General features: G+C 55.3%; 4 protein-coding genes across 4 annotated transcripts; 2 read left to right on the forward strand and 2 right to left on the reverse strand.

Moving 5' to 3' along the window:
* Positions 1-6,326: 6,326 nt before the first annotated feature.
* C8A04DRAFT_31854 (uncharacterized protein) lies at positions 6,327-7,108 on the forward strand (the record flags this gene model as incomplete). Its single annotated transcript, XM_062781895.1, has 2 exons — positions 6,327-6,429; positions 6,483-7,108. The coding sequence occupies 2 exons, from the start codon at positions 6,327-6,329 to the stop codon at positions 7,106-7,108; spliced, it is 729 nt and encodes a 242-aa protein (XP_062633971.1).
* A 3,155-nt stretch (positions 7,109-10,263) lies between these two features.
* Positions 10,264-13,854, reverse strand: C8A04DRAFT_39754 (uncharacterized protein; the record flags this gene model as incomplete). Its single annotated transcript, XM_062784703.1, has 2 exons — positions 10,264-13,552; positions 13,622-13,854. 2 exons carry the CDS (start codon positions 13,852-13,854, stop codon positions 10,264-10,266), a joined length of 3,522 nt encoding a protein of 1,173 aa, XP_062633972.1.
* Positions 13,855-16,933: 3,079 nt separating this feature from the next.
* Positions 16,934-17,649, forward strand: C8A04DRAFT_31856 (uncharacterized protein; the record flags this gene model as incomplete). The annotated part of the gene is made up of 3 exons (XM_062781896.1): positions 16,934-17,237; positions 17,414-17,506; positions 17,582-17,649. 3 exons carry the CDS (start codon positions 16,934-16,936, stop codon positions 17,647-17,649), a joined length of 465 nt encoding a protein of 154 aa, XP_062633973.1.
* Positions 17,650-18,537: 888 nt separating this feature from the next.
* Positions 18,538-19,688, reverse strand: C8A04DRAFT_31857 (uncharacterized protein; the record flags this gene model as incomplete). Its single annotated transcript, XM_062781897.1, has 4 exons — positions 18,538-18,669; positions 18,734-18,899; positions 19,053-19,290; positions 19,676-19,688. The coding sequence occupies 4 exons, from the start codon at positions 19,686-19,688 to the stop codon at positions 18,538-18,540; spliced, it is 549 nt and encodes a 182-aa protein (XP_062633974.1).
* Positions 19,689-22,016: the final 2,328 nt, after the last annotated feature.

Consider the following 22,016-nt stretch of genomic DNA (forward strand, 5'->3'; position numbering starts at 1 on the left):
TACGTCTCTTGCCCCTGTTTGTTATACTAAAGAGCAGAGTAGATGCGAACCCACGATGGAGATCCCGAAAATGTGTATATCCTGCTCCGAGTGTTCAAGGTTGATGGAGATCGCCCAGGGATGGTGCTATATCCCAACCCCTGGAGATCCTACATGGATCGTCTGCTGGAATTTAAATCGGTTGATGGGTACACAGTATACAGCAATGCAGAAGTTCAGAACTGTGGCATGGTTGGGCTCTGACTGCATGTGACAGTCGTGTTGGATAGAGACTGTTAATACCCCGGAGGGCCTTTGTGGGTGGGCACAGCTCAGGATTTAGGCGTCACTCGAAGAGCGCGAAATATTTCAGATACAGCGGTAATTAATTACCTAAGTATCTCGGTACCTATCTAGGTCATCATCTAATACACCTAACTGGAACGACGAGAAAGATAAAGTTTCAAGATTGATTTAATTACGGTTGCTATTGTTTTAGATCACTGCCAACTGATTTCCATTCGCAAAGAAGTGTGCAGTGCTAATAAACCTGTATCAAAGAGTGCGCTGATGGCGGATTGGGAAAGAGTGCACGGTTTAACCCCAAAGGTGGTAACGTTATATAAGGAAGGTCCACGGACCCAGTTTCCAACAACACCAACCAAGGCACCATCGCAGATTACTCGGTAGTGTAGTGGTTAAGATCTGTGTACCTAGTTGGATACTGTCTGGGGCCGAAAGACCGACCCACACCCTGTCTGACCACAGTTCTTCTTTTTCGATTCCTGTTTGTTGCACTTTTTTGCATTTTTAGTTTTATTTCCCGTTTCGCTCTTTCCTTCCCGCCCTCAACCATGGGGTGAACAACCCGGGCAACGCATCTGGTGGACCCCTCACAGTCAGGTCACTTTCTACCTCCAAGAAAGCGGGTAATAAAACAATCAACTGCACGAAGAAGCCTCAACATATCGCCGCGGCCAAATCCTCGACCAGGCAGACTCGTTCTCCGAGCCTCACAAGTCGTGCAACCAGTCGGCTCATTGGACTATCAAAATCCTCAATAGCCCACCCACCCTCCTTCCCCAACCGCATCAACCTCGCTAACGTGCGTTTCAGTCCAACCGTCAGACACTGCAGCCAGCCACGTCATCCTCCCTGGACTCCATACCGTCGAGTCGACAAGCTAATGACTCAAGGTCGTTACGCAGTTGGTTCGATACCCGCCGCCCAGTCGTTAGTTCATACCGGAGTCGTCCTTCTCCTCCTCCTGCATGCAGGGTCTACGGCCTCGGCTTTTGGCCTCACCTGCAACGAGGCATTTCTAGGATCCCTCTCAGCTCTGCCTTACCGCACCATGCCATGTCAGCCATGCCATGCGATGATATGTTATGCGTCCTGACACTGACACAACCCACTCACACCCACACGCACACCGACGCCAACACCAACACCAACACTCCCCTCACCACACCGCCGTTACGCACCCTCATCTCTGTTTAATCCGTTTTCCTTAGCCTAGTATTGATTTCGCCCAGGAAACCCTGCATGCACGCGGCTACGAATAAGCGTCCCCCCCTCACAAACCTCAACGCGACTGGCCACCACCGCGCTAAACAAGCGCACTCCTTCCTCCAGGATTGACATGCCTGCTACTGCTGCCGCCACTGTACCATCTACAGAGTAGTCCATCAATTCCGCAAGACAAAACGAAAAAGAAATGAAATACGCACCTCGCTTATCCGCGTCTGTCGGCTGTCGCTTATCCCGGCTCCTGACCAAGCCTAAAAGTCCAAGCACCAAGATTGAGACCCAAGACCCAACACCAAGCCCAAGAGCCCCGAAGGAACAAGCGCGATCTGCAAGTCGAACCAACCGCATATGAGACCACCCCCAAGGGCAGGCTCGGCTCCGCCGACTCGGGATGCAGCCCCCATTTTGGTTCGGGGTCGCGTCATGCGAGACCGAGTGGCGGACGGACACCGCCGAGGCAGAGAGGGCCGCCATAAGTTTGTGAGTCAGTTGTGTGAAAAGAGGGTGTTCTGAGTTTGTCAGTTGGTTGAAGCCTTTGCGGGTGCAGGTGAGGATGTGAATATGAGCTTGGGTTAACACTGTACTGTTGGACCTTGGTAATTACCTGTGGCCACGGCGTGGTTGGTGCAAACTGCAAACTCAACACCCACAAACAAGATTACTGGGCCCGCTCGGCCCTCTAACAACAAACTGGGCTCGCCGATGCCCGAAGTGAGTTGGGAGGGCATGATGCGGCCGAACCAGGCACGCACGCACCGTAATCGAATTCCTCATCCCTTCCACATGCTGTTGGGCAAGACCGCATCTAATCCTTGAACTATAGACCCAGTAGAATACTGCAGGCGCACTCCACCATGTGAAGACGCAATATCGGACGTTGCAGACAGGGAGTATAGCACGCTTCGTCAGCAGAAGCCACAAAGAAAAACAACATGACTCCGACAAAGCATGGAAACCATGCTGTCCTCCCGAGCATCCCTTGCTAGCGCGGGTGGTTGGACTGAAATCCGCGCGGCCGGCGGAAAACTCGGCTATTGACTCGATAGTCGCGCCAACGGACCAATGTCCCGTCGTTGCTCTGCCGCAGGAATGCATGCCGGGGCGGGCGGGCTCCGCATGTGGAATGGTGGATGGAAAAGTTCCTCGGCCAAAAAGAAAGGCCAACATGCCAAATCATCAATCAACATGGGGGACCTGGAAGCCCTGATTTCGGGCTTGGCCGCCGCCCTCGAAGGATGCAACAGCCGCGAAGTTCCATTCCTATGAGAAAAATGGGGTGTTGGTCCGTGGAGATGGGCTGGTCGCGGTTGTTCGGCAAACTTCCAACGCGCCATTGCCCGGATTGGAAAGGCAAAGTCCAAGAGAAGAAACGTGAGTGGACAACGCGAAGCAGGGATCCCTGCAGCCGACGCGCTTCTAAGCGCCGGATGCAACCGTTGGCGCGGCTCCCATTGGCTGGTCTCACGCCACGAGATCGCGCAACGTGCAGAAGTGGGAATCCGCCCATGTCGCCGTCCATTGACATGCGGGACAGAGATTGCAATATTGACCGACTATCCAGGCTTATGATCTTGGAGTTCGGTCTGGCCAGCCACCAGCGTCGGGCGGGGAGGGGTTGCCGTTCTGTCAAGACGGTGTCGATTTTGCGGAGCCCGTAAAACGACTCCCTTTGGGTCCCGGTCTTGCTGTTTGCGGAAGGCGGGGCGCCCAGGGAGAGCCGTGCACCAATTGACAGTACGGAGTGCCACAAACCGTGTTCGTTTTCAACGGATATCCTCGGATCGTTGGCTACAAAGCAAACAGGTTTTCCAGCTCAGATCTCGCGCTGCACTGAAGCTTGCTCATGGCTTCAAGAAACATGGCTGGTCCTGCAATTTGTTCCAATCGCGGTGGGTTTGCGGCACAGTGCCAGGGTCAAGCTAGGGGGGTTTGACAGCAGGGCCGACCGGGTTTGCCCAGTTTCTTTTGACACCGACGCTAGTGCATCCACGGGGTAAAATCGACCAAGTTGGGGGTAAGGCTGCGAGGATTATGTTTTTGTATCATTAAAGAACGAAAACTGCGCGATTTCGAATCTTAGAGATGTTGCATTCAGCCAGCACGTGGTAGCTAGTCGGCGTTGGTGGTTTGTTTCACTGAAACGGTGCGGAGGGGCGTCCGTGCGGTGTTTCCAGGGGCTTCACATGGGACGAGAACGATACTCACGGACTCGAAACGAAACACCGCGGGAGGCGGGATCGGTCCGGAAACTCACGGACGCGATTTTCACAAACCCGGTGCCTGATGATTTTGTTTCGTCGGTGGTGTTTTACGAATCGGGGGGGACAAGGCGGGGCGTGGTGGTCCGCGCCGGTATGACCAAGAGTCTGAGAATGTTAGCTGCAGAGAATGCTGCAAGACTCCCAACAGCAGGACGGCCGGCTGCGTTTGTGTGCCGCGATCACTGCCACGTGTCGGCGTTGGACGTACCAGAGTTGGGGGTTCTGGAAGATTGGATGGGTTGTTGCCAGTTGGGAGTTGAAGCCATTGCCCTAGCTATTTTGAGTAATATTGGCGGTGATCAACGCTCCGCTGGGAATGTCGACGACGGGCCTAACAACTGTGTTTGATGGACGACACATGCTTGCCTGCAGCGCCGAAGGGACGGGTCCGTCCGAACTGCGCGAGATGTCAATGTCCTCAACGGGTCAGTGCCCGGCGTCGTCCGATGTCCGTACACCTACGGACCTGGGCATCTCCCTTGTGCATCCTTGACGAAGATCATTTTCGAGACAGTCTCCACGGGGGTTCGCATGGTTGACAACTATCGCGCAGGAAAATGTTTCAAAGGTTAGGTCTTCAGCAAATTTCAGAAACAATATCTGGCCATAAGCCCAGAAACAAAATGTAGTCGTAAAGGGAAGACATCCAAAATGTCAAAGCTCCAGGGGCTTCTCCGAATCCTGCAGGAGCTTTAGTCTCAGGCAACGGCACACGGCTGGGGCTTGCAGTCAGCAGCACGGGCCCTATTGCAAAGCGATCAAAGTGATGAGGCGACGACTGAGAACATCGCCCTTTCCTAAAAGATGGATTAGCCTTTAGCCGTCGCTTCCGTTTTGTGTTTTCCATTCTTCTCGGTCGTCACGCTTGCGTTTCATTCCCGTTTCTCTTTTCCTCCTTGATATCCCCTCACAAGGAAAAGCAACCGAGAGACAAGCGAGCCGAACAAACCATGCCAAATGGAAACAAGCTTCCACCCTATCTCGGCTGACCAGCCACTAAAACTGCGCTAATCGCTTACAGGCCAAACTAAAAAGGTTAGCCGCGCAGACGGGAAAATCATCGTCAAAGCGACTGTTTTTTCGAAGGACACTGCCTAGTCTTCCAAATCAGAAAAACTAACCCGATGTTCGAGGCTCATGCCAGTGCCCCGCATGGGAACCCCGACCGCTGCCATTTCTCGACAGCCTTTTACATTTCGGGGTCAAACTGATTTCCGGGTGGCTCGTGTCTCAGATCGCTGCACGTTGGCCGTGGAGACAGCCAGACAGTGAAAAAACCACGCCGCATCAAATTGGTGCCTCACGGCACCAACATCCACAAAGGTCGACAGCGCATTTTCACTTACAGATATTTCACGTGTTTCAGCACTGTCGAAGCAACGCAAAGCTTCTCTCACGCTTCTCGCCTTACCGCCGTTAGGGCAAGGCGAAATCCCAGGCGAGGTCCCCTCATTTCGCTCTGCAGCAGACAGCCGCTCCAAGCCCCCACAATTTGAAGGACGGCCCATTATGGCGGCCGACCGCCGTCGTGCAAACCCTATGGGAGTTGGACCGGACAACCAATGATACTCCACCTTCTCGAATTGGCTTCCGTAATGTCTCCTTGGGGTGTATTGTGTAAACGCCCGTTCGCTAGACAATTTGCCTACCAAAACGGGCTCGATTTCCCCCCAGGTTCCGCGAGGCATCCGCAGAGCTTATGGAGATGCAGCTGATGGAACGGACAGGAGCTCCTTTGCAGCTGCCATCACAGAAACGAAACTGCAGGTTCTTCCCCCTCAAACAAGCATCACGGCCGCGGCCTCCAAGGCGCAAAGGGCACGGGTACAAACGGCCGGACGTTGAGGTTGCAGTATTGATGAACCCCCGCCATTCCAGCCACCCCACCCACACCAAAGCTGCATCTGCATCTGTTTTGCACCCCCTGTCTGAGGTACGCCCCCCCCCCCTGCAACTTTAGACGCAGCAATCGTCAAGGATCTCGTGCCTTCAGAACAACAGCAGCCGCCAGGGTCTCTTGGGACGTCCCGTCCACGCTCCGACGTGGGAAAACGTTGGAATCCCGTCCCAAAGAAGTGGATCAAATTCCTGTCCGATCGAATGACCGCGACACCCCAGGCAAGGGGGCGTTCACCCTCCGTCTGCACCATGTGGGTGGGACTCACATCTTTCTGCAGAACAACCTTGCTCTCACATCTTGTGGTTTTTCCCCATCCTCACCCCTGCTCGTCGAGCTTGTGTGCCCCGGTCAGTTTCTGCCCTCCCGTTCTGGATCCGGCGCCGTAGACTACCACATTCCCACAAGCCACATCGAGCTGTTCTGGAACCAGGGTCCCAAGCTGCCGCCTTCCGTGGGCGTCCTCGCATGTTCTCCCACACCATGCAGCTCCAGGAGGATATAAGCTTCCGTTGTCCCACCAGCATCGTCCCAAGATCACACACTTCACACAGCTTCACTCGTCCTCCACCCAGCGTTCTTTCCTACCTCACTCGAGTCCATTCCTCTTGTGGTATCCATTGGATCTTCCCCTTGCCATCTTCTCTCCACCCGCCAACATGAAGTTTTCCGCGACAACCGTCTTGGCCGCACTCGCGGCTGTGGCATCCGCCGTCCCGGTCTGCAAGCCGCCTGTCTACACTCTCCCGAAGATCGGAGAAGGTGAGCCTCGGATTCTGTTCCGTCACGAGGACTACGAAATTAACATAAGCTAGGCGCCGAGCTCACGCCCCCGGCTGCCTCCCTCGTGCTCAAGAAGATCGCCATCGGCCACGGCATCCAAAACTACACCTGTGCCGCCAACACCGGCGACAGCGTGGCCACCGGCGCTCTCGCCATCCTCCACGACGTTACTAGCTTCTACCCGGGCACCGAGCGAACCGGCGTCCCCCAGAACGCTTGGGATGGCCTGCCGAGCAACCTCCTCTGGAACACCCCCTTCCCGCTGAACAAGCTCGCGGGTACCGAGTACGGTGCCGACCCTACTACGCCTTTCCCTGTGACGGGCGATCTCCGTCTCAAGGGCGTTCCGCCTGCCAAGTTCCTCGGCCACCACTTCTTCGACAGCAAAGGCACCCCCGTCTTCGATCTCCCCGCCGCGGGCCTCAAGGCGGTTCTCAAGAAGACGGACACCAAGACCGCACCGTCGGGGGCCGACAAGGGCATCATTGGCACCGGCGCCGTTGCCTGGCTGCAGCTGGACGACAACGGCACTGGCCAATCCGTCGGTGTGACCTCAGTCTACCGCGTCATCACCGCCGGCGGCGCTCCCCAACCCTGCTCGGCCGTCGGGGCCGGTGTGCAGAGTGTGCCGTACACGACGTTTTACTGGTTCTTCTAGAAGATAGGCGACGCCACCAGGTTGAAGATGCAAAATACAGGAGCGCAGAGTGCGGGAAAACAGCACCCCTCTGCACATCCGCACACGTGGACGGGATAAGAGCATGCGTTCGTTCCGATGGGGCCAAAATTGGACGTTCGCACGGGATTTGGAGAATTGGCTCCTCGGAGATGAGGAACGGGTGGGACGTGATGAGTGGCCCATCTCGGTTCGGGAAATGGGTGTTCCGGTCTGGCTGGCCACTCGTCATGCGGCCGCACACGGGACGATGCAGCCGGGCTATTTTTGGCGAGCGCCCGGCGGCTGGCGTTGAAGAACCAGCCATTCATTTACCGAACACTCCCACACGTCTTCCTCACCACGTTACATCCCCTACTCTCTTTCCACACACAACACAACGCAACCACATACACTGCATTCCAACCATGCATTCACCATTACACACTGGCACAGACTCACGTCTGTCACTGCATCATTTAACGATGGACCAACGGAACATCTCCGTGCTTGACACGGTGTAGGAGATTAATGATAGGGACGGACACCTACCTCATGGCTCGGCGTTTGTACTGCGGAAAAGGCTTGGATAATTCGGGCTTGCTACTTTTGGCTTTTGGCTTTTGGCTTTTACATGGATTATTCGAGTATTTATTATAGGGATCTAAGGATGGTGAATATACTTGATGTTGAAACGATCTCTGTGCTTTGCAATTAACTTGGTGTTGTCATGTGTGATGATCTGGAACTCGGCTGGCATAGCCTGCCTTCGAGTGAGATGTACATTAATCATGTATATCGACCGCCATACAGTCCTTACATCTGAGCCCTCCTTGCGAAGCTCCCTTGGCGGTTGTCTATTGAAGCTGAAGATAGTCTTGGCCAGAAAATCTCCCACATTTGCAGTCCCCCCATTCCCATACTCTGCCCTAGATGTCACTTGAACATTTATTTTCCCTCACAAACCCCTCCCAGCTTTCTCAGGCACTTACACTCAGTGAACCTTCAAGATCCATGCCCCTTCCATCCCATTTCGAGTCTTCCATTACGCCTCAACCACCCACAACTTGGGAGGAAGGACCGAAAACAACCCCCCCGCCGTGCCAAAAACAAAAAAAGCCCAAAAAAAGTGCAACCACAGGATTCGAAAAAGAAGAACTGTGGTCAGACAGGGTGTGGGTCGGTCTTTCGGCCCCAGACAGTATCCGACTAGGTACACAGATCTTAACCACTGCACTACCGAGTAATCTGCGATGGCGCAGTGGTTTCTGGAGGTGTTGGGAATTGGGATTGCGGAGGGGGTTTATATACCCTCTTCCCCCGCCCAAACGGACCACAGGATTGGGTAAGAACTTTGCGGATTTATTCTTTCATTGGTGCAGGGCCTTACGTTTTATTTTCTTGCATGCCATCTTCCGTGTAGGTGTGTAAACCGGTTAACCGATAAATCCTAACACAACGGCTGCAAATGGAAAAACAGTAACAAAAGCACCAACGGCAGTGTCCCGTCAAGGCAACATAACACAAAAGTATGGCAGCACTTGGAAATAATTTAAAGACCATGGGCCTAAATTATTTCAGCACTAAAGTTTCAAATTTGTACCAAACCAAACCAACTCCCAGTCCAGAGCATACCTAAGTCATTGAGGAACTCCCAATACAACATGAAAAGTTGTAACCCCAGAGTCCAGAGTTCGGTTCATAAGAGTATTAAGAGGGACATACACGAGTCACGGCCATCTCTGTACTTGGCGTTAGAGTCGGCCGACTATCTCCTTTAGTTCCGCCAGACTTGCTGAGCTCGCCGAGAGTAGCTTTAAACACATTGACACCACATGACAGATATGTAACCTCATCCCATTCTCAGTCCAACCTCGCGGCGCTCCCCGCCCTACTCGGCCCTTTCCCCGTTCCTCGCAGCAGCAGTGCCACACAAAGGGACCGTGCAGGGCATGGCAGTGGGAATGGCACTTAACACATAACCTCCTCAGATACGGATACATACCTTGTCCTCCTGCACATTCTCCCACGAGCATTCTTCAACACGTTCTGGACACCAGACTATCACATACGACCATACGCGCTAGAAAATACGGGATCCCGTCCGCTCTCCCCTAGTCAAACTGGCGACGGCCGGATCAGTACTCAGGTCGGTGACGACTGGGGAATCCCCGGTGTTGTATGTTTTTGTTGTTTTTGTTGGGTGGCTTGTTGGATAACGTTAGCTGTCTGTCTGCCCCGGCCATAACGTTGAATTTCACTTCATTCACCTCGTCAAGTCGACCCTGCCATCCCTCAAACCCTACCCTCACACCTGAAGGCGTCTCTACACTCTAGCCCTCCCAATCCTCCATCTCTCCACAACAAACAGCATAACCCCGTAGTTGTTCCTGCTCGTTCCAATAGCAACCCACGATTCATCCCCACGATATCGTGCTGCATCATCATGGGCAGTCAAACAAACCCCATACCTAGTCCCCCCCAACCTCCCAAAAACTCTCCGTGTAGTATGCATGAATCTCATCCGTGCAGAGTAGCGGACACGTTTGTCACCACCATTACACGAATGATCAGTCCATACCTTGTCGCAACAATACTCCTCGTCAGTGGCGATCAGGTCAGGGGAAGTAAGGAAAGTAATTAGAACTCGGTACTTTATGGCAGCAATATACCTACCTAACTCCAAAACGAAATGGAAAAGAATTAACAGACTCTAAAAGCAGCATACAGTGGAACAAGAAAGAAGACACGAAGACGGGAATACAAGAATGTAAAAAACAGTTATGTCAAATGGCTATACCATGCGCCCGCACATCCGAAGCAGAACGAATCGCAGAAGTCCACGCAGAACCAAGCCATACGAAATGAATATACACACACATTCTTCTCTCTCTCTCTGGCAATCGCTCCGCCGCAAATCGCTCTCCAACCCGCTAGTATACAAACCAAACATAACGCCATGACGCCAAATCGGCGCACAACGCACAAAGCTTCCACTCCTCGGCTTGCCCTTATGCCTTTTGCCTTCCACCCCACCAATCCCACCTTTAAACATCCAACCTCGCCGTTTATAACCAACCCAACACCCCCATAACCTTCCTTCCTATCATCCCCCATGCGATATGTCCCATCCATCTCGTCTATGACACCCATCACCCTTAATACCCCCCCTGCCCATAAACCCCCCCATAATGCTGCTGCTGCTGCCCAGGCCCCCCATGTCCATGATACCCATGCTGCGACGGCAACCCACCCCCACCATGATGAGGCCCATGTCTCCTCGACGACCTCCCCGTCCCAATATCAATCTGCCTAAACTCCTCTTCCAACGATAACATCCCCCCTCCACCACCTCCTCCTCCTTTTCCGCGATAGCCCCCGCCACCGTTGCTACCACCATACCCATACTGATCACTATACCCATCATACCCATCATCCCCCATATCCCTCCCGCGACCCCCATCTCGACCACGATCATACTCCCCCCCATACCCATACCCATCATCAATCCCACTCCCCGCGCGTCGCGCCACACTGCTACTATGCAACTGCAGCGCACCACTCATACTCCCGCCAGTATCAGATGATGACGACCCCGGCGGCGGCAGCGCAAGGGGGATTTTAGCTGGGATGGGTGGACCGCTGCCACTACTGCTGATGCTGCCCATGGCGGAGTGGAGATTGCCCGTGCTGCGGCTGTATTGGTTTTGTTGAGCGGGGTAGGGGTTGTGGTGGGGGTGTTGGTGATGGTGATGACTTGGTCCGCGACCGGGGCTGACGCCGCGGAGGTGGGAGTTGTGGGAGGATGAGTTGTAGGAGTTGTGTTGCTGGTGGTGGTGGCGTTGGCTACCGGGGGAGGTGCCGTAGATGGCTGCGGCGGAGGAGGAGGATGTGGAATGGTGGGATGGTGCGGCGTAGGGGTCACGGTCGCTAGTGTAGTTGTCGAAGGTTGAGGCGCGGGTGATGGTTCCGCGTTGAGAGGAGAAGTTGTTGTCGTGGTGGGAGGGTGGTTCCATGCTGTGGCCGCTGGCGCCGCTGCTCTTTCTAAGAAGGTTGGGGCCGTTACCGCTGCTGCTGGAGGTGGTAACCCCGGGACCGTTGGCGCCCGACATGATGGGTACGATGGCCGAGGTGGACTGGCGGTAGCCTGCCTTTTTCTGCAGCCGGTTCCGATGTCCGGAGCTCACGGGCTCGACGTGATCTGTTATACCGCCCGAGAAGGTGATGGCCGAGGAAGACGACGCAGAAGGGAGCATGGACTGCGTCCGCCCGGCGACGCGGAGCGGTCGACGACCTGATGTGGGAGCCGGCTGCGGGCCAGCTGGAGATGGGCGGGCCGATGCCGAGTTGGAAGACGGTGGCTTCGGCTCTGGCTCGGGCGCCCAACTCTCGACGGGGAGATGGTCTGATGGATCGACCTCGCGGCCGTCGTGTGTGATGATCTTTCCCGTGGCCTCGCTATAGTCAGGCCGTAAAGACGCTTCATCCCGAACCGCGGCCGTGGACGCGTGTGGGTTGATGGCATCGTACGAGTCGGGCCCAAAGGGAATGCCGGAGATCTTGCGCGGGTCAACCGGCGGTCGGGGGCTAACGGACTTGCGCCGGATCGTGTGGTGCGGATTCGGGCTCGGGTCCCGCGCGGGATTCGGGGAGTATGCGCGGGACTTGATCACCACGTTTACACTCGATGTCGAAGGGCCGTTGGTGTAAGTGTGCGCCGCCCTACCATGAGTCCCCGTGTTGCCGTTGTTGTATGCCGGAACAACATCCTGGCTGTACCGGTCGTTCATGGTCCTCCCTCTCGGTTGTGTCTCCACCAGCGCCTGAGAGTAGCCCCGAGGCTGAGCGAACGACTGTCTTCTCTCGTGGTGGGCACGGTCCGAGATTTCTTGAGCAACAGCCGGGTCAATGCCCGGAACGAGTGCGGCCGGGACCGGGGCCGGTGCCGGGGAATAGCCAACTGCCTCGTCTTCGCCCCGGTACGTCAGGGCACGCTGCTCAGAGTGCGGGATATGCAGTGGCAGAGAGGATTCAGAGTGTCTGCCGTAATTCGGAGCATAGTCCGGCGACTGCCTCTGCGGCATCTCCGGGGCTGCTGCCTGATATCCGTTGGTGCCTTGATACCGCGGCTCTGGCGGGTAGCGTACTGCTTCGTTGCTGTTCCGGCTGGAGAGCGCAAGTGGCGCAGGGCTCGCCGTCAGGTCGTATTCCCGGTCCCGATCCAGCTGGGGTTGTGACTGCGAGTACGGCTGCGACTGAGCTGGTGGCTGGGGCTGCGAATATGACTGTGACTGGGTTGGTGGTTGAGGTTGCGAGATAGGCCAGCGACCCGAGGACCTCCGCGGGTTATTTGAGGACTCGGGCGACTCAGGCACATCCTCGACGGTAGCCTGCATGGTCCTTTGCGGCTCGTAAGCCGGGTCGTACGAATAGTGCCTCGACGGCTGCCCTTGTTCTGGCGTCGGATACTGACTCGATGGGAGCGAAGGTGGGGCCGAGTCGTAGGCCTTGTACGTCGGTCGGCCAGGGTAGCTCCCCGAGACTGAATTGCGGTGGGCCTCGTGTCGCAGCACGTCCTGTCGCATCGTCGGTGGTGTGGCCTGAAAAGGCGCATTGGCAGACGGGTTGCTCCCGGCCCTGCTCCTATGAGCTGGTGGGGGCGGTGGCCGGTCGTCCTCCATTGCCCGTGGCTCAGCCAGGTGCTCATGAGCGTTCCCATGTCGGGGATCATACACGAGCTGCTGCTGCTGCTGCTGTTGTGGGTGCGGACGGTATCCGGGATCTTGTTGCGGGGGGTACTGATCGGGCCTCTCAGGTGTGCGGTACTGCTGACTAGGCACGTCTTGACGACGAGAGGGTGTCCCAAGCTCAACACCACGGTCCTGCGGTGGTTGTTTGTAGTGCTGCGGCGCGGGTACCGGGGCTGGAGCTGGAAGTGGAGCAGCCGCCGGGGCCGAGACCTGATTGTACTCTATCTGCTGGTGTGCGGCAGGCGCCGGGTTCGGTTGTGGTCGTGGTGGTGTCTCGACCTCGGGGGCCACGGGTGAGGGAAGTGCAGGGGTCTTGCCAGTGACCGGGTCTGAAGGCAACGGGCGACGCTTGGGTACCGGTCTTGGTCCAGCAGCCGTACCCGGGGCCGCCGGCGCAGGAGCGCTCTGGATCTGCTCGGGCTCGGCTGCCACGGGCGGTTTCGCCTTGACAACAGCTTTCTCGGGCTTCGCCCGGTTGTCGTAGTACGTGACCTCGATACGGACCTCACCGGCATACTTGCCCCTGCAAGCAAGCTGATGCCACTGGTCACTCTGTCCACCGCCGGGCACCACGATGTCGCGCAGGTCAATCCATGCCTCGCCGATCAGTTCCGTTCTCTTGTCGTCGTTGAATACCGAAACCTTAATCTGGTAGTAGTCGGGCGAGTCGTGCACTGTGAACCGGAGCTCCTGGTCCCTGTGAAAGAAGGTTCAATTAGTACAACGCCGCGCCGACAAGGAATGGGGGAACTGCGCGTGTATGTACCATTTCGGAGTCTGCCCGCCGCGGATGTCTGTTGTCGTCTTCTTCGCTTCTTTTCCAAGTCTCGCAGCGCAGTAGGGGTCCTGCTTGCCAATGGTCTTGCGGTTGGGCAGGTTCTTTGCGCGGTCGATCACAAGCACTAGCGTCCCAATCTCCGGCCCATCGACGCTCATATCAGAGAAGATGCCCGCCGTGTGCATCCCATTGAGCGGGTGTGTCTTCGCCTTGGTCGTCATGTTTATGACTGTGGTGCCGCGCTGGGCCGTACCATGGAGATTCGAAAAACTCGGGGGTCGAGGAAATCGAGTTGAGAGGAAACAGTGGGAGGGCCGATAAAGGTAAAGGTCGAGGTCGATCGAGAAAGCCGATTGTTTACTTTACCCCGCCGAAATGGATGGAGAATCGGAGATCAGGAATGGGGAACGGAGCTAAGAAGAAACAAGGAAGGGTCCAAAACACACAATGAACCACAGCTTAGCTTGGATGGTGTAACAAAGATTCATTCAATGGAAAAAGCCCAACGTAAAAAAGAAAAGAAGGGTATGCAAATGCAGAATGCAGATTTCAGAATGCAGGCAAGAAACGACAGAAAGATAGATTGAAAAGAGAGTGCCCGGGAAAGGGAGATAACGTCGGTACTGCGTAGAAGGATATCCGCGCTGAAAACGCAGCACTGCGGCATGCAACCTGGAAGTGGGATGGAGTGGACATGAGTGGGATCCAATGGCCTGTCGCTGCCTTGCTTGTTGACGTGCGCCAGGGGTCTTGGGGAGCACTGGGAGCCGAATAGCAGGGGGGGTTGGATCGCGTTTGCAGTGGCTGGGGCCTCTGGTCTTGCGCGTCGCCAAATCAGAACTGCGGAATTCACTGTCCAGTCGGTGGCTGGCATGCGCCAAAGCGTCGCAAATCAGCGAGGCTGGGATGGAAGCTTTGATCATGCCCCGCAATGGGCCTGCACCTTCGATTCCACCACGCTTCTTCCGTGGGTCCACTTCTTTTCTCCGACCCTAACCCGTCGTTACCATTCTCTCGACCCAGAACATCACTTCCAATTCATCGAATTCTATCCGCCAAGCCTAACCCCGGCCCGGATCTCAGACGACACCTCATCCCCCCGATCGTGACGGTGTGATCTGTCTGGCGGGCCGTTGCGCAACACCATTGCCCAGAGATGCAAGATGCACGTCACTTTGTCGGTGCCGCGTTATCGAAACGGTCTCGATCCTCAACTCCCTGTCCCCGACTCCATCCATCGGTTAGAGAGTATCCATTTGTAGCCCTCGGCATCGACCGGTGACCGACCGGTGCCCGGCAACCGTGGATCCGTCATTTCGGCCGCCTCGGCGGACGGTAGTTTTGAGGCTGGCGACCGGCTAGTCCGCCCAGGCGCCCGACGACAGGCTCTGGTGGATCCGCCCGTTCCGGGCGTCACGCTATGATCGACGGTCGGTTAGGAATTCCAAGGCGCATGGTCCTCCACCCCGTGCAGCGTGTTTCCCTCACCACCAGACAAGTTGTCAGCGGTGATGTTTTGCCTTCGTGGATTACGCGGCTGTCGGAGATGAAAGCGGGTATGAAGGAGTGCTGCTCTCTTCCGATGCCTCTTATCCGCTTTCCCGGATGCTCGACTCTTTTTTCAACTTTATTCTGAAGCCGAAGAGAGCCGGGCTAGTTTCACTGGAGAGGATAAGTCAGCTATAGGAAACGGAAGCGTACAATGGATCGAACTACCTTCGGCTATGCGTAACATACCACGCACCGCCGTCAACACACCGCCCACCTGATCCATAACAAAGATGGAAAACAGTTGGCGACTTCGGCATAGCCAGCACCTAGGGCGGACGGTTGACGGTGGATAGACGTGAACTTCTAGCCGCCCATAAGCCATCACTCTGTGGTCTTGTTCCATTGTCGAGAGCGGACCACGTCGGATTGAGTTCAAGTTGAGACGAGATCGCTCAAGGGGCGCAAGGAGGTTGTCGATTCTCAGGGGGTTCAGGAGAAATAAGGATAGGCGAGAACCGCCACCCGCTTTTGGAGATATCTTTCTCCAGAACCACCCCAATCCAGAACTTGTTGGGAAACTAATACCTCTGGCCAGAACTTCTCGACTGAGACACCGCGGGATTCTCGAAACCCGCAGTACTTGAAAAGCTTGTACCTACCTCTCCACAGCCAAGTACTTTCCGCCGTAAACGCCGTGAAAATACTCACTAGCTGAATGCTAACCCTCTTGCGACTCATCACAAGAAATTTGGATACTGCCAAGACTGTGGTGATAGAAGACCCGGAGGCCTTTTGGTGTTGTCGGAGCTCCGCATATGTCTCACTTCGCTGGAGCCGAGAATGGGCGGCCCGCCATTCGCCACGATCTTCCGTGGACCATGTCACAGCCACTCACTGATGCGTCGGTTTCCCCTGTTTTGAACCGCAAACCAAACAGAGCCAAGCCTGCTGCGAGCTTGACCGAGGTCCGCTATGCAACACCAATCACCCTATTTATCATCCTGTGATGCGCCTCGGCACCACGAAAATGATGAATGAGAAATCACAGCGCTAATGCAATTGTTGTCGTCAACAGCAGCCAACCGGCATCGCACAACTTGTTGTCTCGGCTCTGTATCCGAATTGATCAATCCGAGGGCAATGATAAAAATACCCGCGACGTTGGCGCGCAAGCAGGTACACGTTACATGCAGATGTCACAGCCAAGCCCAATGTGCGATCTGAAACGCAAGGTGAAGAGGCCACCTTCAGCTTGCAGCTAGCACGATCATCAACCAGATCCGGGGAAAAGAAAAAGGAAAAGGGGAAAAGGGGTTTGTTCTCAAACTACGTACGGAGTACAGTCGTCTATGCCCAATTCGGCAATTATAGCAGCCCCGAATTAAGTTTACTCGGGTCCATTCAGCGCCGACACCCGGCATTTCTTTGTCATTCCCCAACTCCTCTCTCCCCCCTTGCCACCGTCGCCACAGCAGGGCTGAATTCATTCAGCCTCAGCCTTACCGTCGATAGGCAAACCGCGGGTGTTCGTCGTCAATTTAGAAGTCTGGGCCGCGAGATCCCCACAACCGGGCCCTCAACTCTTCGACCCCTGATCCCTGCGCTGCTGAGACCCCTGCACCCCTTGTAACCCTGGTCCCATACCCCTAACCCTCGATCCATCCATCTCAATCTTGCCTAACCCTGAACCGCGAAACTCCACCAGCATCATCATCAACATCAACACCGCCAGCATCATCATCATCACCATCACCATCACCACCACACCCCCATCAATCCCCTAACCCAATTCTCTCCTAAAAAAACAAAATGTCAACCCCCTCCAACCCCCCCACCCCCACGCCCCCCGCGATAAACTACATCCTCTCCTTCCTGCTTGTCGGTCTCGCCTGGGGCCTCACAACGCCCTTCATCCGTCGCGCCGCGCGCGACCACCAACCGCCTGCGCACCCGATCCTCTCTTCGCCGGGTGTAGCATCCAGCTGGCTGCGGACGAAAGTGTATGGCGGCGTGTTGGCGGTCGTGGATTTGTTGCGGAATCCGCGGTATGCGGTGCCGTTGGTTGTTAATTTGACGGGGAGTGTGTGGTTTTTTTTGTTGATTGGGAAGGCCGGTAAGGACTTTTTAGTCTTTTTTTCGTTTCCTTTCTTGGATCTAGTTTGGGGGGTTGTTTTCGGGTGATGGTGTTTCTCCGTGGATCATCGTAACACGTGGTTGAGGCTCATCAATGGTGGATGGATCGAAGTGCAGAAACATCCAAAGCCAAACCAGTCCACTAACGCAAACCAGAACTGAGCCTCACAGTCCCCATTGTCAACACTCTGGCTTTCCTCTTCACCGTCGTTGGGGAATGGTGGGTCGAGGGCAAAGTTATCAGCCGAGGTAGGTTCACCACGCTCCCCATTTTCTCCTTTTTTTCTTCATGACCTGCGGACGGCACACACTAACGAAAAGCAGAAACCATGCTTGGAATGCTGTTGTCGGTTGGGGGAATCGCGCTATGTGTTCAGAGCAAAAATTTTTAGTAGTAAATGGGTCAAGACGGGCTGGATATACCGTATTACGGCTGTATTTAAGGGGCATCTCCCAAGCATCAACGTCCATGATTCTTTTCCTTGTATATCACAAATAATTAGGAGGTTTCAGGCCCCATAGTATTCATCACTTCAGCCTTATTGTAGATGATCGACTTGTTTAATACTATTCCACTCGCTGTCTATGGATACCGCGTCTAGTTCTGCTCCAGGCAGCCTAACAGCTCGACTCCGAAAAACTCACGTCCACTCTTCCGGCATCCCTCCCCGTAGACATACAAAACAAGACGTTCCCGACGTTCTTTCCTTAATAACCATGTATACTAAATCCTATCCGGCCCTGCCGTCAGTCCGTTCAACCATCGTCTCTTTCTTTTGTTTTTCCCTCTTGTAAACAAATGTTCCCAGTGGTATCCTAATGATGATAATGAAAATAAAACCTTAACCAAAGAAATGAAGTCCTGTTTCTAACCCAGCCTTTTAACGAATGCCCCATCCAAAAAATGCTCCTGACCAAAAAAAAGTAGACCGAGAAAGACAAAGCTGCAGACAAGTAAAGAACGATTAGGAGTTATTTGAACCCGCCGCCTCATCAAGAAGCGAAGGCCATTCCGAAGGGGTATTGGTATCAAAGAAGACGGAGAGTGGAAGCTGGGAAGTGTTGTGTTGAATCAGAATAGCGTTTCGTGATACCCCCGCCCATGGAGGAAGGGTATATATAGGTCGTGGAGGGTGTGGTAGTGGTGGTTGTGGGCAGCTACTTGGTCGTTTCACCGTTCTCGTCTCGTCCGGTTTCTCGTAATCTCTTCGTCTCGTCTCATCTCGTCTCGTCTCGTCTTCCCTCGAGCGCTCGTGTCGTGTTTCGTAGCGTCGCTCTTTTCAGCATCTACGTGTCCGCACCCAGCGTTGTACCGCACGCAGGGATGGATCCTCGGCCGTCCAGCGGCCCATAGTCAAGTCAGAGTTCTGCAGGTCGGCATAAACGACTTCGTCGGTGATAGTCGCGAGCTCCTGTAGCGGTGTTAGCGCGTCGAAAAGAACTCAACTTGGTGCACTTCACAAGAAGAACACGTACAGTCCGCAGCTGCTGGTCGACCACGTCCAGCTGTGCCTGGTTCCCCGAGTGTGGCCGCCCACCTGCGAGGATCTGGTCCCGCCACTGAATCCAACGTTGTGCTGCCTGCTGCCGAAGGTAGATCTTTTGGCCTTCGTGCCTACGAGCGTACGCGTCGAGAAGGACTCTGAGAAACGAGTTAGCAGGGGGGACAGCGGAGCAAACCCGGAGATAGAATGGGAGGTGAGGGTCCAGTGAGTCATTAGAAACAGGAAAAAGGGGAGTAAACAAAGGGGGCTGGAGGACGACGACGAGGAGAAACAAGGTAAGGAGAACGCACTGCATCAACTCGGCTCTCTCCTGCTCATCGGGACCGCCGTTGGCGCGTGGCACCGTCACGTCGGCCGCGCAGTTGAGAATGTGTTGGCCGTCTAGCGCGCACTGCCGGAGCTGGGCCCAACCCTCGGTGTAATAGTCGTCCATGTCGGCTGGGTTGCAGTCGGCAGCAGCGATGTAGTACTGCAGCGTGCGGAAGTCGGCCAGCAACTCCGCCACGCGCGCTGTCCGATAGTTGTTGTCTGTTGTTGTGGGTATTGTCGTCAGCAAAGAATGATTTTCAGAGCTGGCCGGCCTCTGTAGCCCGTGCTCCTCTCCGTCTCTGTTGTCCATCTTCTGGTGGTCACACGGCGACTTCCGCTGTTCTGAACTGTGGATGGCTGGGCATATTTGCCGCTTGTCAGGGGCAGAGGGTATGTACCGGGGTTGGCGGTCTGGGAAACACACCGGCACACATGCGCCCCGTAGGGCACAATGGGTGGCAAGCGAGGACACCCAACCATTACCCGGTCCTCCCCATCCCTCCCTTTCCCTTCCCCTTCCCGAGAGGGCTAGGGCTTGTTCGGCAAGGGGAGGGTGTGTGACAAGGAGAAGGGGGGGTGGGCACTGAAAGAAAATCCGACCTACATCCGTCCGACATGGTGTGTGTTTTGGTTCGGTTTGTCGAGTTTGTCGTGGGGAGATTATACAGAGGTAAAGACGGGGGCCAGGAAAATCGCGCCCGGCCTTATACAAGTAAAATTGAAGTCGGTAAGGAGTGAAGAATGTCTCTGCCACTGGCACAGCACGGAAAAAAAACCAAGCAACAAGATAAAGGCACTAGACCAGCAACCCAACGCAAGCGAAAAAAAATAGTTGCACTTTCGGTCGATGAAGATAGGCACAAAGCTAGAAGGAGAGTAGGTAATTAGGGTGGTGTGTCCCCCCGTCGTCGTCGTTGATGGACAAGATGTCGGTCGTGGAGTCGTTCCCGAGTCGTGATGGCTTCAAGTCCCAAGGGCACAGGGCTGGTGGCGGCCGGATAAGTGGCCACCTCGTGGGCTTTTGTAGAATTTGCCATCGCCAATCCCCAAAACCGTTGAGCTAAGGGGGAAAGGGGAGTCGTGAGGGCCCTCCCGCCGATTCATCAGCCAAGGTACCTCCCGATCATTCCTCCACCTCCCGTGGCCCAATGATACGTATCAGGTGAGTTGTGGGGGAAAGAGTGGGAGGGAGCAAGCAAAAAAAAAAGACAAGAACAAAAAAGTGACCGTCGAGTGTATTCTCTGATCTCCAATCAACAAGTTACCAATTGTGTTCACACACGCCCAAGTCTTGTCCACTTCGGGCCTCTGCGCCAGGGCTGTTTGGACGAGACGCAATGGCCCGATGTGTGCGATCAACGCCTCCCTCGTCCAGCCATTCCCGGCGCTGTGGGTTGACGACATGGGGTCGGCGTGGCTAGGAGTCGGAAAAGGGTAAAGATTGTGGTCTCATGGCTGTCTGAAGAGTGCTGTTCCTGCATCTTGGGATTCCCAGACTAGCCAAGAGCTCGGTCACCCAGGAGCCGGGCGCCACCGATCGGAGAAACAGCCTCGCAAGGCCCCTACAGAGCTGTATCTCGCATGCAATGAACCCACCCGGGCCCGGCCGACACTGCCCAATGACGGCGCCACGACGGCACGAGGCCGAGGTGGAGGAGGTGGAGGAGGTGGACAAAGGTGGACATAGGTGGGCAAACTGGACGAGTGCGAGATCGTGGTAGGTGGGCGGGGCCTTCAGAGGGGGAAATAGCCAGCGAACCGGAACCGGCGGCTTGCAACGGCGTGTTCGGAACATGCAGAAAGCAGTTGATCAATGAGAGAAGGCAAAAGAAGAAGACGACGAAGAACAAGAAGGGGGGTGGCCCTTGTCAGGCTGGGAGGCGACTTGCAGGAGGCAGGGCTGCCACGATCGTCCCGGCCTCCCAAAGATGTGCATGCTGGACGAACCGAGTATGCACTGTCCTCGATGTTCGGGTGGGTTGCTGAGTTAGCCTGATCCAAGACACAGATGTTGCAGCGCAATGGTGCAGCTTTCGCTTTGGAATCTGAAATGGTCCGATACCTACAGTTCCCGTCGCTAGGTGGCTGCCGCAAAAGTAATTCTATCCCGCGCTAAGGGTTCTTCCGTGATCTGTACTTGCCTACTCTGTGATTGTTTCTCGTTTGGGTTCTATCGGCCCTTCCAGTTGTGACTCGAGTCGTGCCTTCTTCCGTTGCGCCTTGCCCACCTTCACCGGCTGTTGCTTCCTTCCGCACCACTTCAACCCCCGCGTTGCACCGGGAAGAGAAGAATCGAATCGAACCCAGGCCCAATTCCAATCCCACCATCAAGCACACGGCACGTCAACGACTGCTACCCACAGTCAGATTCTGTGTCCACCGTCAAAGATCTTCCTGCTCCCCCTCCCTGGCAAAACCGATCGGTTGTGTGGCTTGGACCCTTGCTGTGCAACGCGTGGTGCAGAAGTAGTCTCCATGTTTCGACAGGGGGCTCCTAAAAGTAGAAAGTTTAACGAGGTTTCAGCCGCGCCATGGAAACGGACTAAACCAGATGCAGCAAGCCTCCGGCGAGAACGTTAGCCAGCCCCACAGCATCTTCTCTGTCCCCCGGGCAAACACCCCCGGGAGGCAGCTCATGTGGCTCATAACTGTCGGGAACCAATGGCGTGCCGAGCCTTGCAGTTCAACAACCTCTCATTCTGCTTCGGCTGAGCTGAATGCAGAGTGCGATTGCTCGAAAGAGAAGAAAAGGGGTGTCAAAAGGGAAGAGGAGAAAGAAAGAAAGGAAACGTGGAAAAAAAATTAGACCATTCCCCACTCAAGCCACCCTCTCCGGCCTTCTGCGACCTCCGCCCATGCCGGGAAGGTACGGCCTTGACCGCCAAGGGTTGAACGGCCTCCCAGTGATTTTCCACGACGATCCGGCACCGACGGACGTCACTCGC

This window comes from Dichotomopilus funicola, assembly GCF_033296635.1.
Source record: "Dichotomopilus funicola strain CBS 141.50 unplaced genomic scaffold C8A04scaffold_74, whole genome shotgun sequence".
In the NCBI taxonomy this organism is placed as follows: Eukaryota; Fungi; Ascomycota; class Sordariomycetes; order Sordariales; family Chaetomiaceae; genus Dichotomopilus; species Dichotomopilus funicola.